This window comes from Vulpes lagopus, chromosome 4 (assembly GCF_018345385.1).
Source record: "Vulpes lagopus strain Blue_001 chromosome 4, ASM1834538v1, whole genome shotgun sequence".
In the NCBI taxonomy this organism is placed as follows: Eukaryota; Metazoa; Chordata; class Mammalia; order Carnivora; family Canidae; genus Vulpes; species Vulpes lagopus.
The window spans coordinates 43,767,232-43,781,881 of NC_054827.1; the positions used below are offsets into that span (position 1 = coordinate 43,767,232).

Below are 14,650 nucleotides of genomic sequence, written 5' to 3' on the forward strand. Positions count from 1 at the left end.
CCTCCACCCATCAGCCTGTCCAAGGCCCATCAGCTCTCAGGGTCGCCTTTTCTGACTCTGGGCCCCCATGGGACGCAGTGTTTTGCCCTTTCTTCATCTGCTTCATGCTCGTGGCAGCCATGTGGTGCCGTACCTGCATCAGGGTCCCTACCCTGCCCCAGACTTGAACGCCAGCACTTGCTCAGCACTTCTGCCTTCTCCCCACAGAGCTCCCAGCACCCTGCACAGCGTGGCCAACGTGGGGGTCACCTGCAGGGTTAGCCTCGCCAGTAGTTCCTAAACATGACTCTCCGCCTCTGTCCTCAGACTTGACCTTGACTCCATCTCACGTCCAACAGGCTGCTCCCCCTCCTGGCTATTTGTGCTACTCTTCTCTGGAGGGATAACAGTAGAAGAGTTCAGGCCATGGGCCCTGAGGTCCCCTGCCACCACCTACCGGTTCGGTGACCTTCACCCTGCCCCCAGCTGGCACCTCCTGGCTTCAGGCTAGTGGCGCACAGCAAGTGATGGTGAGAGGTTGCCAGATGGTCTGCCCTGAGCAGGTCTGACTGTGCCGTTCCCTTGCTAAAAGCCTCAAAGAAGAGTGAAGTTCTTATACCACGTGCTGTGTCCCTCCGAAACTCGGCCCTGCCTCTCTGATGTGCCATAAATATCAAGCAACTACCCATTCCAAATTCGTGACAAGGAGTGTGGATCAGATATGCGCAGGGTACTTCCTGTGTGCCAGGGATTGTGCCAGATGTTTCCCTGCTATGGACCCCAGCAGCTACATACCCCGTGAGCTGGCCTACGATCCCCACTGGATGCACGAGGACACTGAAGCTTAAGTCACTTGTCTACACTGCTGGAAACTGAGCTAGGATTCAAACTCCTGTCTCTGTGTCCAAACTCCTTGCTTGTACCACCCTGTTATAGGATCCTCCCCTCACTCGCACCCCCCATGTCCACAGGCATGTCTACCGCCCGGAGAGCTTCTCCTTGGGGTTCAGAAAAATCCCAAAAAGCCTGAGTCCTATAGGTAGGGGGTGGATAGTGGCAAGACCAAAACCTCTGAAGATGGGGATCAGAGGATTAAATGCTTTTCCTATTAAATGGGTAAAGAAAAGCTTATCCTTTCTATAGGGAAACTTGCTTGCGTTATGTAGCTGTTGCAATGCACTGTGCCTGGCTTGAAAACTCACTCACTGGAGGGCCCAGCAGGGAGCCAGCCTGTGCACCCCGCTATGGCCACCCTTCAGCAGAGGGGGTCTCCACAAGGGCACAGCCTCCTGTAAGGAGCTGCAAGCCCAGTTTGGGATGCCCTCTGGTGGTGGGAGAGCTCGCAGGGGCCCTGGGTCCCAGGAGGCTCCCTGTGTGGACAGAGGCCAGAGCAGCACAGATGCTGCCTCTGGGCGAGTATACTCACCTAGCTTAGTGCACCTGTGGCCACCTGCCGTGTGGCACCCAGGGTCTCAGTGTGCTGATGGTTTCCTGCCCAGCCTCCTCCCTGCCCCATGAGCCCTGTGGACAAGCCACAGTACTTCCCTACTGTGGGACCAGGTAGGCTCTGAGGTCCTTCTGGCTCCCTTGTGTCAAGTTTGCCACAGACCCAGCAGCAGCTGAATGTGCAGAGTGTGGTTCCCAAGCATCAGGGGTGGGCATGATGCCTGGTCTTACAGATAAGGAAACTGAGACACAACGAGACTAAGTAACTCAGGATGGCCCAGTGAAGGGTGAGCTGGGGTCACACCCATGCAGCAGGCTGCAGGTACCAGCCCCTGAGCCCACCAGCAGGGTGCATTTGATACTCCTCAAAGTCTGTGAGCTGTGTGCCTCGGCGGGAAGTTATGGACAGAATCCAGACATTTCTCAAACCATCAGGGTCAAGTCATCAATGAAGTGTGCCTCAGAGGTTTTTGGCCTTGTTCACTTTCTTCCTGAGCTCTGTCAGCAAACCCAGGCGTCCCAATGCCACAGCAGCTTGGAGGTGAAAAATTCATTCTTCCCAGCATCAGGCTGTCCTCCAGATGGAGCCCCAAGCCCGCCATGTTTCAGATCGAAGAGATACCAGTTTCTTCCTTCAATGAGGGCCAAGAGAACATCACGCCAGTGTAGTCAGACCTCGAGAAAGACAAATGTGAGGTTTTAGGACATAAAAGCCAGAAGACAGACCCACAGATAGGATAAAGGGGAAGGTGCATTGTCTTGAGCCATTTTGCTGCCTTTCCTGTCCTGCCCTTCTCTCCAGGAACCTATTCTAGAGAGCCAGATGTATGTCAGTAGACCTCTGGGTGGGGCCGACAAGCCTGTAGATGGGCCACCCTTGGGTCAGGTGCTTTCCTCCAGACCACGGGGTGGCCACCTATGTTTTTACAAGAGCTCAGGGCTGTTTCTGGTGCAGGGTGCCTGGGAGGAGCAGCCTGGTGATAGAGGACATTGGGAGCAACAGCTAGAGGAGGGAAAGATCCAGTTCAAGGCCGAGGTCTGTGTGCCTGTGCTCCGAGTGACCCATCCGTTTGTCTGTCTCTCCCCAGGTGGACAGCCCCTGCAGCTCGGGCAGCCCCTCCAAAGGGTTCTTCTCCAGAGGCCCCCAGCACCGGCCCTCCAGCCCCGTGTCTGCTCCTGTGAGGCCCAAGACCAGCCCTGGCTCTCCCAAAACCGTGTTCCCATTCTCCTACCAGGAGTCTCCACCCCGCTCCCCACGCCGCATGAGCTTCAGTGGGATCTTTCGCTCCTCCTCCAAAGAATCTTCCCCCAACTCCAACCCGTCTACCTCACCGGGGGGCATCAGGTTCTTCTCTCGCTCCAGAAAAAGTAAGACATTGATGCTATGGTTTCAGGTGGGTGCTGGGGTGCTGGGGGACCTCCCTAGAGCCAGTTTGCCACAGTGCCATTTGCAGGGTGCCCAGGCCAGCCAGGTCGCTGTCGGTGACTTGGTGTTGAGTAAATATGGCCTGTGTGTCCTCCAAGGACAGTTCTCTTTCCAGAACATTGTCAGTTTCCACCTATATCTTGCGTCCTACACTAAGCCATCGGTGTGGGGGTAACTGCAAACCTCCCAATACTCGCAGTGTGGCTTGTAAGGACAGCCACATGAGACCTTGGCCCATAGCCTACCCTGGAATCAGTAGCAGCAGCAAGCTAAGCTTTGGCACATACCCGGGGCCAGAGGGCCCAGACCTTGGTTCGCTCTGCCAGATGTGGCCCTCACTGCCTGTGACTTGGTTTTGCAGGGTTTGAATGTACCTGTTTCTAACAGATCCTGACTTTCCGTTTTGGGCACTGGGCAGCTGGGGTTGGTTTACTAGAGAAACAAGGAAAAGGAAGTGTGTGTTAACTGTGATCTAAGGATAAATCATATAAAATTCTCAGTTGAGCATGGTTGATCATATCTGGAAGTATAACAGGCAAGCCATAGAGTAGATGGAGTTTATTTTCTCCTTCCACGTGTCTTAGGGCATCTCCCCATGCCTTCTGTTTCTGTCTGGTGACGTAGAAAACTCCTACTTGGGGGATCCCTGGGTGGCGCAGCGGTTTGGCGCCTGCCTTTGGCCCAGGGCGCGATCCTGGAGACCCGGGATCGAATCCCACGTCGGGCTTCCGGTGCATGGAGCCTGCTTCTCCCTCTGCCTGTGTCTCTGCCTCTCTCTCTCTCTCTCTCTCTCTCTCTCTCTGTGTGACTATCATAAATAAATAAAAATTAAAAAAAAAAAAAAGAAAAGAAAACTCCTACTTGGTACTGCAGTGACTTGGAAAACAAACTTGCCTGGGGGATCAGAGGTTCCAGGTAGTCTTCCTTTCTTTCCAGATTGCATTTACACTCAGGACCTGCAGGTTAGAGTATCACCTGATCTGCATGGTCAGGGCCCGAGTATAAATCCAGCATCCATGACTTATGGAGACTGGGGGTGGGGTGGGGGGAGTATTGTTGACAGTACCTCTAAAGTCATCTCCACCAGTGACCAGACCTAAGCGTAAATGCACAAATGTCATATGACAGAGTGGCCCTCTAGCAGACATTACTGAGTGACATACAGTTGGGAACCATGTATACAAAGCCTAGGAGGATGGTGTGTGTCCTGGTGCTGATGTCCTAATGCTCTAGAGAGCATCCCCAGCTCCCTTGACAGAGATCCCAAAATTCTCAAATATCCCCTAAGAGGAGGGAATGTCAGACAGATCCACATCAGGGTGTCTCGTTTCTTCGTGGTGGCTCATGCCTGGGTTGGTTATAATAGAACTACGTTGTGTTAGCCTTCTGGGGCTGCCATAGCAACTGCGTGGTTTGAATAACAGAAATTTACACCCTTACGTTTCTGGAGGCCAGAAGTCTAAGATCAAGATAGTGCTCCTTCTGCAGGGTCTAGGGAAGAATCCCCATTCCATATCTTCCTCTTGGCTTCTGGTGTCGCCAGCAATCCTCAGTACCCCTTGGCTTATAGAAGCATCACTCCAATCCCTGTCTCTCCCTGTGTCATCACATGCCATCTTTCCTTCATGTATCTGTGCTCCTCTTCTTATAAGAGATAAATCTGGGATTAACAGCACGTCCTACTCTAGAATGAGCTCATCTCATCGTAATGAATCACATCTGCAATGTCCCTCTTTTCAAAAAGGTCAAATTCTGAGGCTCCTGGAAAGGCATGACTTTGGGGGACACTATCCAGGCCAGGACACAGGTTATATAGGAAAAGCCAAGATGTACAGTTCATACCGTGGGCTGGGGATGGAGAGGAGTTGTGGGTGTAAAATGGCCAGCCTGTGAAGACCAGGGTCGTTTCTGAAGGTAGAAAAGAGCAGTAAAGATATGGGATCTAGGAGGGTGGGGTGTTGGGTACTGAAGATGGACCAGTGTTTCAGCCCCCTGGGAAGCCCGAGCCCATGCTGCCTTTTTCTGTTTGGCATTTTAAAAGGTTCTTCAGTGTTCTTGGCCAGAAAGTACTGTTTCAAAGGTCTGTCTTCTAAGATGCTATGGAGTAGGCATAGCTTGTCAAGGCTCCTCTCTACCATCTGGCTAGGCAGCTGTAGACAGAGCTCAGGAAGGCTCTGATTGGCTGTGGCTGCACATGAAGACAAGCATTGATTAGATGGGGGTGGGTGCTTGGCTTCTCCACAGAAGCTCTCTGGGAGGGGATGTTCAGACCAGAGTTGGCCTGGTCCCAGGACAACTGACAGTGCTACTGCCCTTGAACCACTGAGCCTTGGCCCTTGGCTTTCTTCACATGGAAGCCAACCCTTCCAGCCCTGTCATTAATGAAGGGGAGGGTGCCCTGCTTCACTGGGAGGATCCTCTGGGAACCTTGCCACTTGGTCTTCAAGTGTGCTCGCAGGAGACTTGCTCAGGGGGGTATGCAGTCTGTTGCTTTTCCTCACACTTGAATCACTTCCTGGATATAGGTACCCAGACTCTGTCTTTCTCCCCAGTACTGATTTCATAAGATCAAGCCTGAGAGAAATGTCATTCATCAGTGTGCATGGAGAGTCTTTCTGAGGAACAGCCCACGAAACCCTCTGTGTCCATTGGAAGAGAATCACAAAGGGATTGTTCATTCCATGAGGCCCCTGGGAGACATTTCCTGTCCAGTCTTGGTACCAAGAATAGCTGAGCTTATGAGCACTTGGGTTGTTTTGTTTGTAATGGACACTGATCGTGTAACAGCTCTGTTGCCCACTGGAAGTCTCAGAGCTGCCTTTGTACAAGGGGCGTAGGGGGTGCATCTTCAGCCTCGTTTCTGAATCCAGTTTTGGTCCCCATCCTTGACTTTCATACCACTTTTTTTAAAATAAGGAAGACAACTTATTGGAAGGATTTTGGGGGTATTTATAGAATTCGGGGAAGAGCTGACTGCTCAGGACTCAGGAAGGGAAGGAACCGGGCTGGCTCTGTGGGCCTTGGCAGCAAGAATTCATGGATCTTTCCATGAGATCCAGAGAATTCCTAGTCTCTGCATCTCTCCACTTGCCATGCTCTCCACTTGTCATTATAGGCTATCTGATTAGCCCAGTTAGGGTCTCTGAACCAATCGGTTGTGGGGGGAGAAGGCAGATCCTGGAGCAAGAGCAGAATGACCAATGAGCCCCCTACTCCCCAGAATATGGTCAGGAGGTTTCCCAGAGAAGAGCCCAGCTGGCAACCCAATAGGCAGCTCTAACATTTTACTCTCCCAGTGCCTGGCATGCGTGGGCATGCGCAGCCTCCCTTTTTCCGAAGACACCTCATGTAATTCCATCCAGTCACCCTATGTACACTCATAAGTGTGCACACTGCTTCCTCAGCAGGAGGCAACCCTGTGTCATGTCCAGCCATCACAACTAAGGATGCTTTCCAAGTCCTGCATCTCAAAGCCATGCCCATTTTTCATCACATTCTGTCTGTAACCTGTCTTTCTATCATGTGACTTAGGGCCCATATTTCAGCAGCTCCCCAGGTGGCACCGACCTATACTCAAGCTTGATAAACACCGTTATCAATTATCAGGGACAAAGAAAGAAGACAGAAATTATGACAACACTCATCTTCAAGGGGGAAATAAATAAAGAAAAGGAGATAATTTAGTCCTGAGAACAAGAAAGGGATAGAGATGGGGGCTATAGTTCCACATGCCACATCTGGTCTTGGGACCAGTAATTTCCTAGGCTGGCTGGTGTTCCCAGGGAAGAGAACCAGATCTTTGTTCTAGAAGGATCTCACCTTGTGGAGGACCTGCTGGTCTGAAATGGCTCCCGTTTCCCACTCCCTCACATCTACTGGTCCAGCGGTATGTTGATTTGAGACACATCTTGGGGATTCTGGGTTTTTAATCATATTGCTTCCAGCCCTGCTATATAGTAGCAAACCTGTTTCTCTTCATAGCCAGGGTCTTAACCCCACCCAAAACAATAATCTACTTTTCTGCCTCTTCCTGTAATACGGTTGCTGGCAAACAACAACCCGGGGACAAAATGTAGCCTGCCACCTGGTTTTCTTTCTTTTTTTTTTTTTTTTTAAATTTTTTTTTTAATTTTTCTTTATTTATGATAGTCACAGAGAGAGAGAGAGAGGCAGAGACATAGGCAGAGGGAGAAGCAGGCTCCATGCACCGGGAGCCTGATGTGGGATTCGATCCCGGGTCTCCAGGATCGCGCCCTGGGCCAAAGACAAGCGCCAAACCGCTGCGCCACCCAGGGATCCCGCCACCTGGTTTTCTAAATAAAGATTCATTGAAACAGTCACACTGATTTGCTTCTTTGGACTGTGGCTGCTCTCATGTTGGCAACAGCAGGATTTGGCAGTTGCAGTGGAGATCTTATAGCCCACAAAGTCTGAAATGTTTGGACCTTGTCTAGTACCTCAGAAAGTCTGAAGTGGCCACGTGGGACCTTCAACTTTATGGTCCACTAATATTCGACAAAGGAGGAAAGACTATCCACTGGATAAAAGACAGTCTCTTCAATAAATGGTGCTGGGAAAATTGGACATCCACATGCAGAAGAATGAAACTAGACCACTCTCTTGCACCATACACAAAAATAAACTCAAGATGGATGAAAGATCTAAATTTTTTTTTTTAATTTATTTATGATAGTCACACAGAGAGAGAGAGAGAGAGAAGCAGAGACACAGGCAGAGGGAGAAGCAGGCTCCATGCACCGGGAGCCTGACGTGGGATTCGATCCCGGGTCTCCAGGATCGCGCCCTGGGCCAAAGGCAGGCGCCAAACCGCTGCGCCACCCAGGGATCCCTGGATGAAAGATCTAAGTGTGAGACAAGATTCCATCAAAATCCTAGAGGAGAACACAGGCAACACCCTTTTTGAATTTGGCCACAGTAACTTCTTGCAAGATTCATCCATGAAGGCAAGAGAAACAAAAGCAAAAATGAACTACTGGGATTTCATCAAGATAAGAAGCTTTTGCATAGCAAAAGATACCATCAACAAAACTCAAAGACAACCTACAGAATGGGAGAAGATATTTGCAAAGGACATATCAGATAAAGGGCTAGTTTCCAAGATCTGTAAAGACCTTATTAAACTCAACAGCAAAGAAACAAACAATCCAATCATGAAATGGGCGAAAGACATGAACAGAAATCTCACAGAGGAAGACATAGACATGGCCAACAAGCACATGAGGAAATGCTCCACATCACTTGCCATCAGGGAAATACAAATCAAAACCACAATGAGATACCACCTCACATCAGTGAGAATGGGGAAAATTAACAAAGCAGGAAACCACAAATGTTGGAGAGGATGTGGAGAAAGGGGAACCCTCTTGCACTTGGTGGGAATGTGAACTGGTACAGCCACTCTGGAAAACTGTGTGGAGGTTCCTCAAAGAGTTAAAAATAGACCTGCCCTATGACCCAGCAATTGCACTGCTGGGGATTTACCCCAAAGATACAGATGCAATGAAACGCCAGGACACCTACACCCCGATGATTATAGCAGCAATGTCCACAAGAGCCACACTGTGGAAGGAGCCTCGGTGTCCATCGAAAGATGAATGGATCAAGAAGATGTGGTTTATGTATACAATGGAATATTCCTCAGCCATTAGAAACGACAAATACCCACCATTTGCTTCGATGTGGATGGAACTGGAGGGTATTATGCTGAGTGAAATAAGTCAATCGGAGAAGGACAAACATTATATGGTCTCATTCATTTGGGGAATATAAAAAATAGTGAAAGGGAATAAAGAGGAAAGGAGAAAAAATGAGTGGGAAATATCAGAAAGGGAGACAGAACATGAGAGACTCCTAACTCTGGGAAACGAACTAGGGGTGGTGGAAGGGGAGGTGGGCAGGGGATGGGGGTGACTGGGTGATGGGCACGGAGGGGGGCACTTGATAGGATGAGCACTGGGTGTTATTCTATATGTTGGCAAATTGAGCACCAATAAAAAAAAAATTTATAAAAAAGATAAATAAAGTGGCCACGTGACAGTAGAAGCTTCCGAAATGGTGAATCTTTATCTTCGAGAAGATTTTTTTAGAACTGGATCTTGCCTTTGGAAATAAGGAAAGGAAAGCTCCAGTCACTATATTCATGAACTCAAATAATAAGATCAAAGTTTTTAAAAATGATCATAAAATAATTTTGCACAGTCAGCAAGGCTGGACCTCAAGAATGGCTTATGTCATGTCATTGAACTTCGTTTTCTTTTTTTTTTTTTTGAACTTCGTTTTCTAATCATCGTTAGTAATCATAAATATTATGCCTAACAATCATAAATAATTATAAATGCCCTTATTATGTGCATCCTAAGTGCATCATACATAACAATTGTTTTGATCCTCATACGAAGCTCTATAAAATTGTATTCTTACCATTTTTATCAAAATAAAAACTGAGCTACAGAGAGGGTAAGTCATGGTGCACAGGCCATACAGCTGGTAAGTGGTAGAACCAACATTTGAACTCAGATGGTCTAACTCCCGAATTTACTTTTAACCCAAATGTGAAAACTCTGCTTTGAAGGAGTATATTTGGGGAAATATATAAGCCAGTAGTAGGACAGCAACAGTCCATTCAGGAGAAAGGAAAAGAGAAGGGCTTCCTTGGAGATTCTTTACAGCAAAATCATTTCTATTATGAAACAAAACTTTATATGTTATTCAAATGTCCCCCAAAATGGAAAAAATATTTTATTTTATTTTTATTTTTTAGAAGATTTTATTTATTTATTCATGAGAGACACACAGAGAGAGGCAGAGACACAGGCAGAGGGAGAAGCAGACTCCATGCAGGGAGCCCAATGCAAGACTCGATCCTGATATTCTGGCATCACACCTTGAGCCAAAGGCAGACACTCAACCACTGAGCCACCCAGGCATCCTGGAAAAAAAAATTTAATCTTGGGGTGTCAGGCCTTTGTCAAGGGTGCAAAAAAATATGTTTCTAAATGTGTGGTAAACATTCACAGCTTTCTCATGGTTTCTGGAATTTTGTGTCTTGACTCTCAGTGTCAGGACATTAGTCTGGGTAGAAAAGAGCTGGAATGGTCTGTATGGGAAAAGGTAGGGAACGATCCAAGGGAGAAATGCTTACGTCATGGTGGGGGTCAGATGAGTGAAGGCAGACTCCAGGAGGAGGGTTTGAGCTGGGCTGGACATGGGAGCTTTGGCAGTGAGACCAGAGACAGGCCCAGTCACATGCTGGGTAGGACAGAGGAGAGAAAGGATACATCGAGAGGGGCACACCCCAGGCTCCCACCCTGCCTCTTAATGCCTCCTTTTTTGTTTTGTAAGATGTTATTTATTTATTCATGAGAGACACAGAAAGAGAGAGGCAGAAACACTGGCAGAGGGAGAAGCAGGCTCCCTGCAGGGAGCCCGATGCGGGACTCAATCCCAGGACCCTGGGACCACAACCTGAACCAAAGGCAGACGGTCAACCACTGAGCCACCCAGGGATCCCTAATGCCTTCTCTTTAGAAGGGCCTTCCCCTGGTGCCTGCACAAAATATAATCGTTCTCCACAATGAACATGAATTTACCGGTTCCCTTGGCTGCCTTTCCCAGCAGAACGTAAGCCCTCTGAGCAGAGGGGCTCTGTTTGGTCCCAGGCTCTTTCCTCAGCATCTAGAACAGCGTCTGGCACCTAGAGGGTGTCCAGCAGCCACCTGTACCTTTGTCCACCCTTAGGCCACCCACTGCTAGGCTCTCCAGCTCATGCCACTTCTGAATACTGGGTGTTGCCCGCGGGACCAAGAGATTTTCAGCAGCTGAAAGAAGCATGACTCTCTCAGAAATGATAAAGGAAAGACAATTGAAAATTGACCACATCGGGATAACCACTTCAAAAGCATAAAGAGGAACATAAGCGGATGTTCCCTCTCACCGAGGCAGGGAGCTCTGCCAGCGGAGAGGTTTCCGTCTGGCCTTCGCACAAAAGAGGGCTTGCCATTAAAACCAAATTCCTGACATTTCCTCAAGGCCCTCCAGCTGCGACAAATTGTCATGGACATCCGTCTATCCATCAGGCCTCACTCTCTGCCTCCTGAGAAGGTTGACACGTTGGACCCCATCCCTGCCTCAGTGGGGGAAGAAGCCGCCACCATCCCGCCAGCCTGCAGCTGCTTTCTTTGCTGCCAGCCCCAGCCTGTGGCTTCGCACAGGTGACCTTCCAACAAGCCCCGTTGATCACGTTTTATGTTCCTCATCTCAGGCTCCTCTAAGACCTGCACCTGCAGGGACCAGCACCATCCTACTTGGTCCTTCCACGGAGCTCATTCTTTTCCACCTCTTAGCAGCTGTAGCCACAGTGGGAAAGCTTCTCCCAAGCTCAGTGGGCCTGTGGTCTTTCTCCAGGATTCCTGTCCTCCACTGGTAAAAGGGCACACTTTCTCATGGAATTCATTTCAGCATAGGAATCGCTGGGGAGTCCTGAGGTCCATTCTCCAGACTGCAGCTGGAGTGTGGCCACTGGGCTGGCCCCGGGTACAGGGGGTGGCCTTCTAGCTCCCAGCCCCATGCCCAGGTGGATGGCTTCTACCTGGTCATGTCTGCAGACACAAGACTTCCTTTGTTTAGTTCCTGTGCCCCACAGGAGCCTCGAGCCAATCCCACCACCCTATTTCTAACTTACAGTTTCCAGGTATATTCTGTATCCCCTTGTAAAGCATTGAATCCTTTATGGAGCAAGGCAGGTTCTGAATTATGAGGACATAAACTTTCATTTTCTTGATGATGCTTTTGACACTGGGCAAGATTCGGTTGTGTGGGATCTATACCATGCTCCACTTGACTGAGAACTATAGAACTAAGTGGATTCTCTCACCCCGTGAACACTTTGATGTTAGTCATTACAACTTAACCCAGATCTCTCACCTCATCTGACATTTCTTTTTTGAAGCCCAATGTGGGGCTTGAACTCACGACCCTGAGATCAAGACCTGAGCTGAGATCAACAGTCAGATGCATAATCGACTGAGCGACCCAGGCTCCCCTCCCCTGACTTCTCGAGAAGAGTTCCCTTCTTTTCTTTGGACTCCCAAGATCTTATCTCCCAGGCTCCTTTCCAAACCTTCTGAGAGGAAAAAAGTGTGCATTTTGTTCAAAGGGAGATATTTCTCTGGGGAGCATTGACATTTCCATCAGAAACAAAGACCTTGTTTTGGCTTCATCCCAAAGAAAGATTTTTTGATTGTGAAGTTGAGGATCTGGAGCCCTAGTGGCTCAGCTCTAAACAACCATCAGCCTCTGGATAAATCAGGTCCTGGGTACTTCTACTGGGGAAGGGTCCTGGAAATGTGACAGGGCGGTTAGGCAGTTCACTTCCATACCCATATTGACCCGATTTGTTATGGTTATGGGTGACGGGGGAGAATGAGGCCTGATTGCCTTCCCCTGGACTCGCTGGGAAAATGGGACAGGGAAGAAGCCAGTCATCCTGAAACAGGAGAGCCTGTGTGCACACCCTGGACAATTTCTCTTTCCTTCAACAACAAGGAACACTGATCCTCACATTTGGGGAAGTCTTGAAAACTGCCTTCAGAATTGTAATCTGTTCTTAAGGATGTTTTTAGAGATGGGCAACCTTTGTCTTTTGAGGATGGATGTCTTTTCTCATAATGAAGGGATCTCTTTGGGCAAATAATCTTTTGGCTCAAAAGTTAGAATAAAGAGGGCAGCCCGATGGCTCAGTGGTTTAGCGCCGCCTGCAGCCCAGGGTGTGATCCTGGAGACTCGGGATTGAGTCCTGCATTAGGCTCCCTACATGGAGCCTGCTTCTCCCTTTGCCTGTGTCTGTGTCCCTCTCTTTCTCTCTGTGTCTCTTATGAATAAATAAATAAAATCATTTTTTAAAAAGTTAGGTTAAATATATGATAATAGAAATGCTAAAGCACAACCTCAACACTGCTTTTCTTATTAAATGTAAATGACTTGGGGTAGGGAGCACAGACTTACACTTGCAGCAGGACACCAGCTGGTTTCTCCACAGTGAATCCTTGACTCTCTGGTTCACGTGGCTCTTTTTTTTTTTTTAAGATTTTATTTATTTATTCATAGACACACAGAGAGAGGCAGAGACACAGGCAGAGGGAGAAGCAGGCTCCATGCAGGGAGCCCGATGTGGGACTCGATCCCGGGTCTCCAGGATCACACCCCAGGCTGCAGGCGGCGCCAAACCGCTGTACCAGGGCTGCCCGGTTCATGTGGCTCTTAACTCGCTTCTCTTTATCCTGTCCCACCTAGGGACTGTCCTTCTGATGTGATGTCACCATCCACAGTGTGAGGTTTGGGGATAAAGTTTTCTCTGCTTTCATTCCTAGTGATGGCAGAGCAGAAAACCCTCGAATAGAGGTTATTTTCAACGTGGATCCTTCTTTTTTTTTCTTTCCCTTTGAACCCCACTTAGGGACTCTAAGCAAAGTTAGGGCCAGTAAGAAGCTAGAGGACCCTGCCCATCTTGAAGAAGCTCCATGTTGACACCTGGCTGGTTAAATGCATTAAGTCACAACCAGCATGGAGGCATTGATGTTAATATGGTTTCTGTCCCTTTCCCTCACCCCTCAGTGGCTCTCTAACCTGACATGATATTCAATATCCCTACCAGCCCCAGATTACTGGGGACAGAATGAGGTTCTGGCCTTCGTACTGAAGATACCTTTGTCCTGGGGGTTACCTTTGGGGTATGTGCTGGATGGGGCAGTTGTTGGAGGTCCCAGGAGAGCCAGCGAGGTGTCTAAGGCCTAACTATTCACTGACACAGAAGCATTTTAATCTTTTCAACCGGGCTGGAGCATTGCTGGCCAGACACTGGCTCTCCTAACACATTCTACCAACTGTCCTGTTAGCATTGGGGTCTTGGAGAATCATCAGCTTTTTCTTTCCCCTCTGAATGGCTTTGGCTCAGAGACTAGTCTGTGGCCAGCAGAGTCTCTGTGCAGATACAGAGTGGGGACCCAGGCCCCTTCTCCCGGGACACCTGCTGCCAGGTGTTAGTTAACAGGCAGGTGGGCTACAGCCACTCTGACTTGACCTGCTGTCCTCCATCAGAGGAGACCTAGTTTGGAAGAAAGTCAAATGCAAACCAAGCGAGGGGTGAAAGTCCTGAGAGACCATTTCTGACACCTGGGAGGAGGAGGCAGCTTCCTGGAAAGTGAATTTTGTTATGGCCTCTTCCCACCATATACCACCCTCCCCATTTCCCACCTATTATGGTTTACTCCAGAATTTCTGCATGATCCCCAAGCCTCCAGTAAAAGGAGATGGTTTCTGATCAATGCTGTTGTTTGCCATGAGTGATGCTTGAACAGACTTGAGACCTATAGCCAGCTGCTTTCTCAATGTCATTCTGAGTTTGCGTGAGAATCAATAATGGCATCTTGTGATCTTTCTAGAAGCTGGGGGAAGGGGTTGAGTACTCTGTTTTGTGGACTATTGTGCTGCTATTCATGTGGTGGCATGGAGGAAGAAGCTGAAATGGAGTCTAAAAGTGTTGTTTTATTGTAGTTCCTGGAGGTACATTAGTAGCCTGCAGGCTCTGCACACAGCAGACACCCGAAACCACCATCGAGTGAATTGTCCATCTATGCTAATAAGCATTAGATCTAGTTGCAAAGGCCAGGGGCAGCATCAGGTTAGCAGGGCCTGTAATTCCTATGCACCAAGGGGTCATGTAGGAAATAAAGTCAAGTTACCAGGCAAGGACCAGTTGGAGAATCCGGTAGGATAAATAAT

General features: G+C 48.8%; 1 protein-coding gene across 9 annotated transcripts in view; it reads left to right on the forward strand.

Annotated features, from left to right (window-relative positions):
* The window catches only part of PRKAG2 (protein kinase AMP-activated non-catalytic subunit gamma 2), a 268,736-nt gene that overhangs the window by 81,303 nt on the left and 172,783 nt on the right, over positions 1–14,650 (forward strand). For 7 of the 9 annotated variants that reach the window (XM_041753785.1, XM_041753786.1, XM_041753791.1 and 4 more), the window contains one exon: positions 2,514–2,793. In XM_041753785.1, the coding sequence (XP_041609719.1) occupies positions 2,514–2,793 (280 nt within the window). Of the gene's footprint in view, positions 1–2,513; positions 2,820–14,650 lie in introns of those variants that run through there. The other 2 variants (XM_041753787.1, XM_041753795.1) reach the window with 2 other exon arrangements.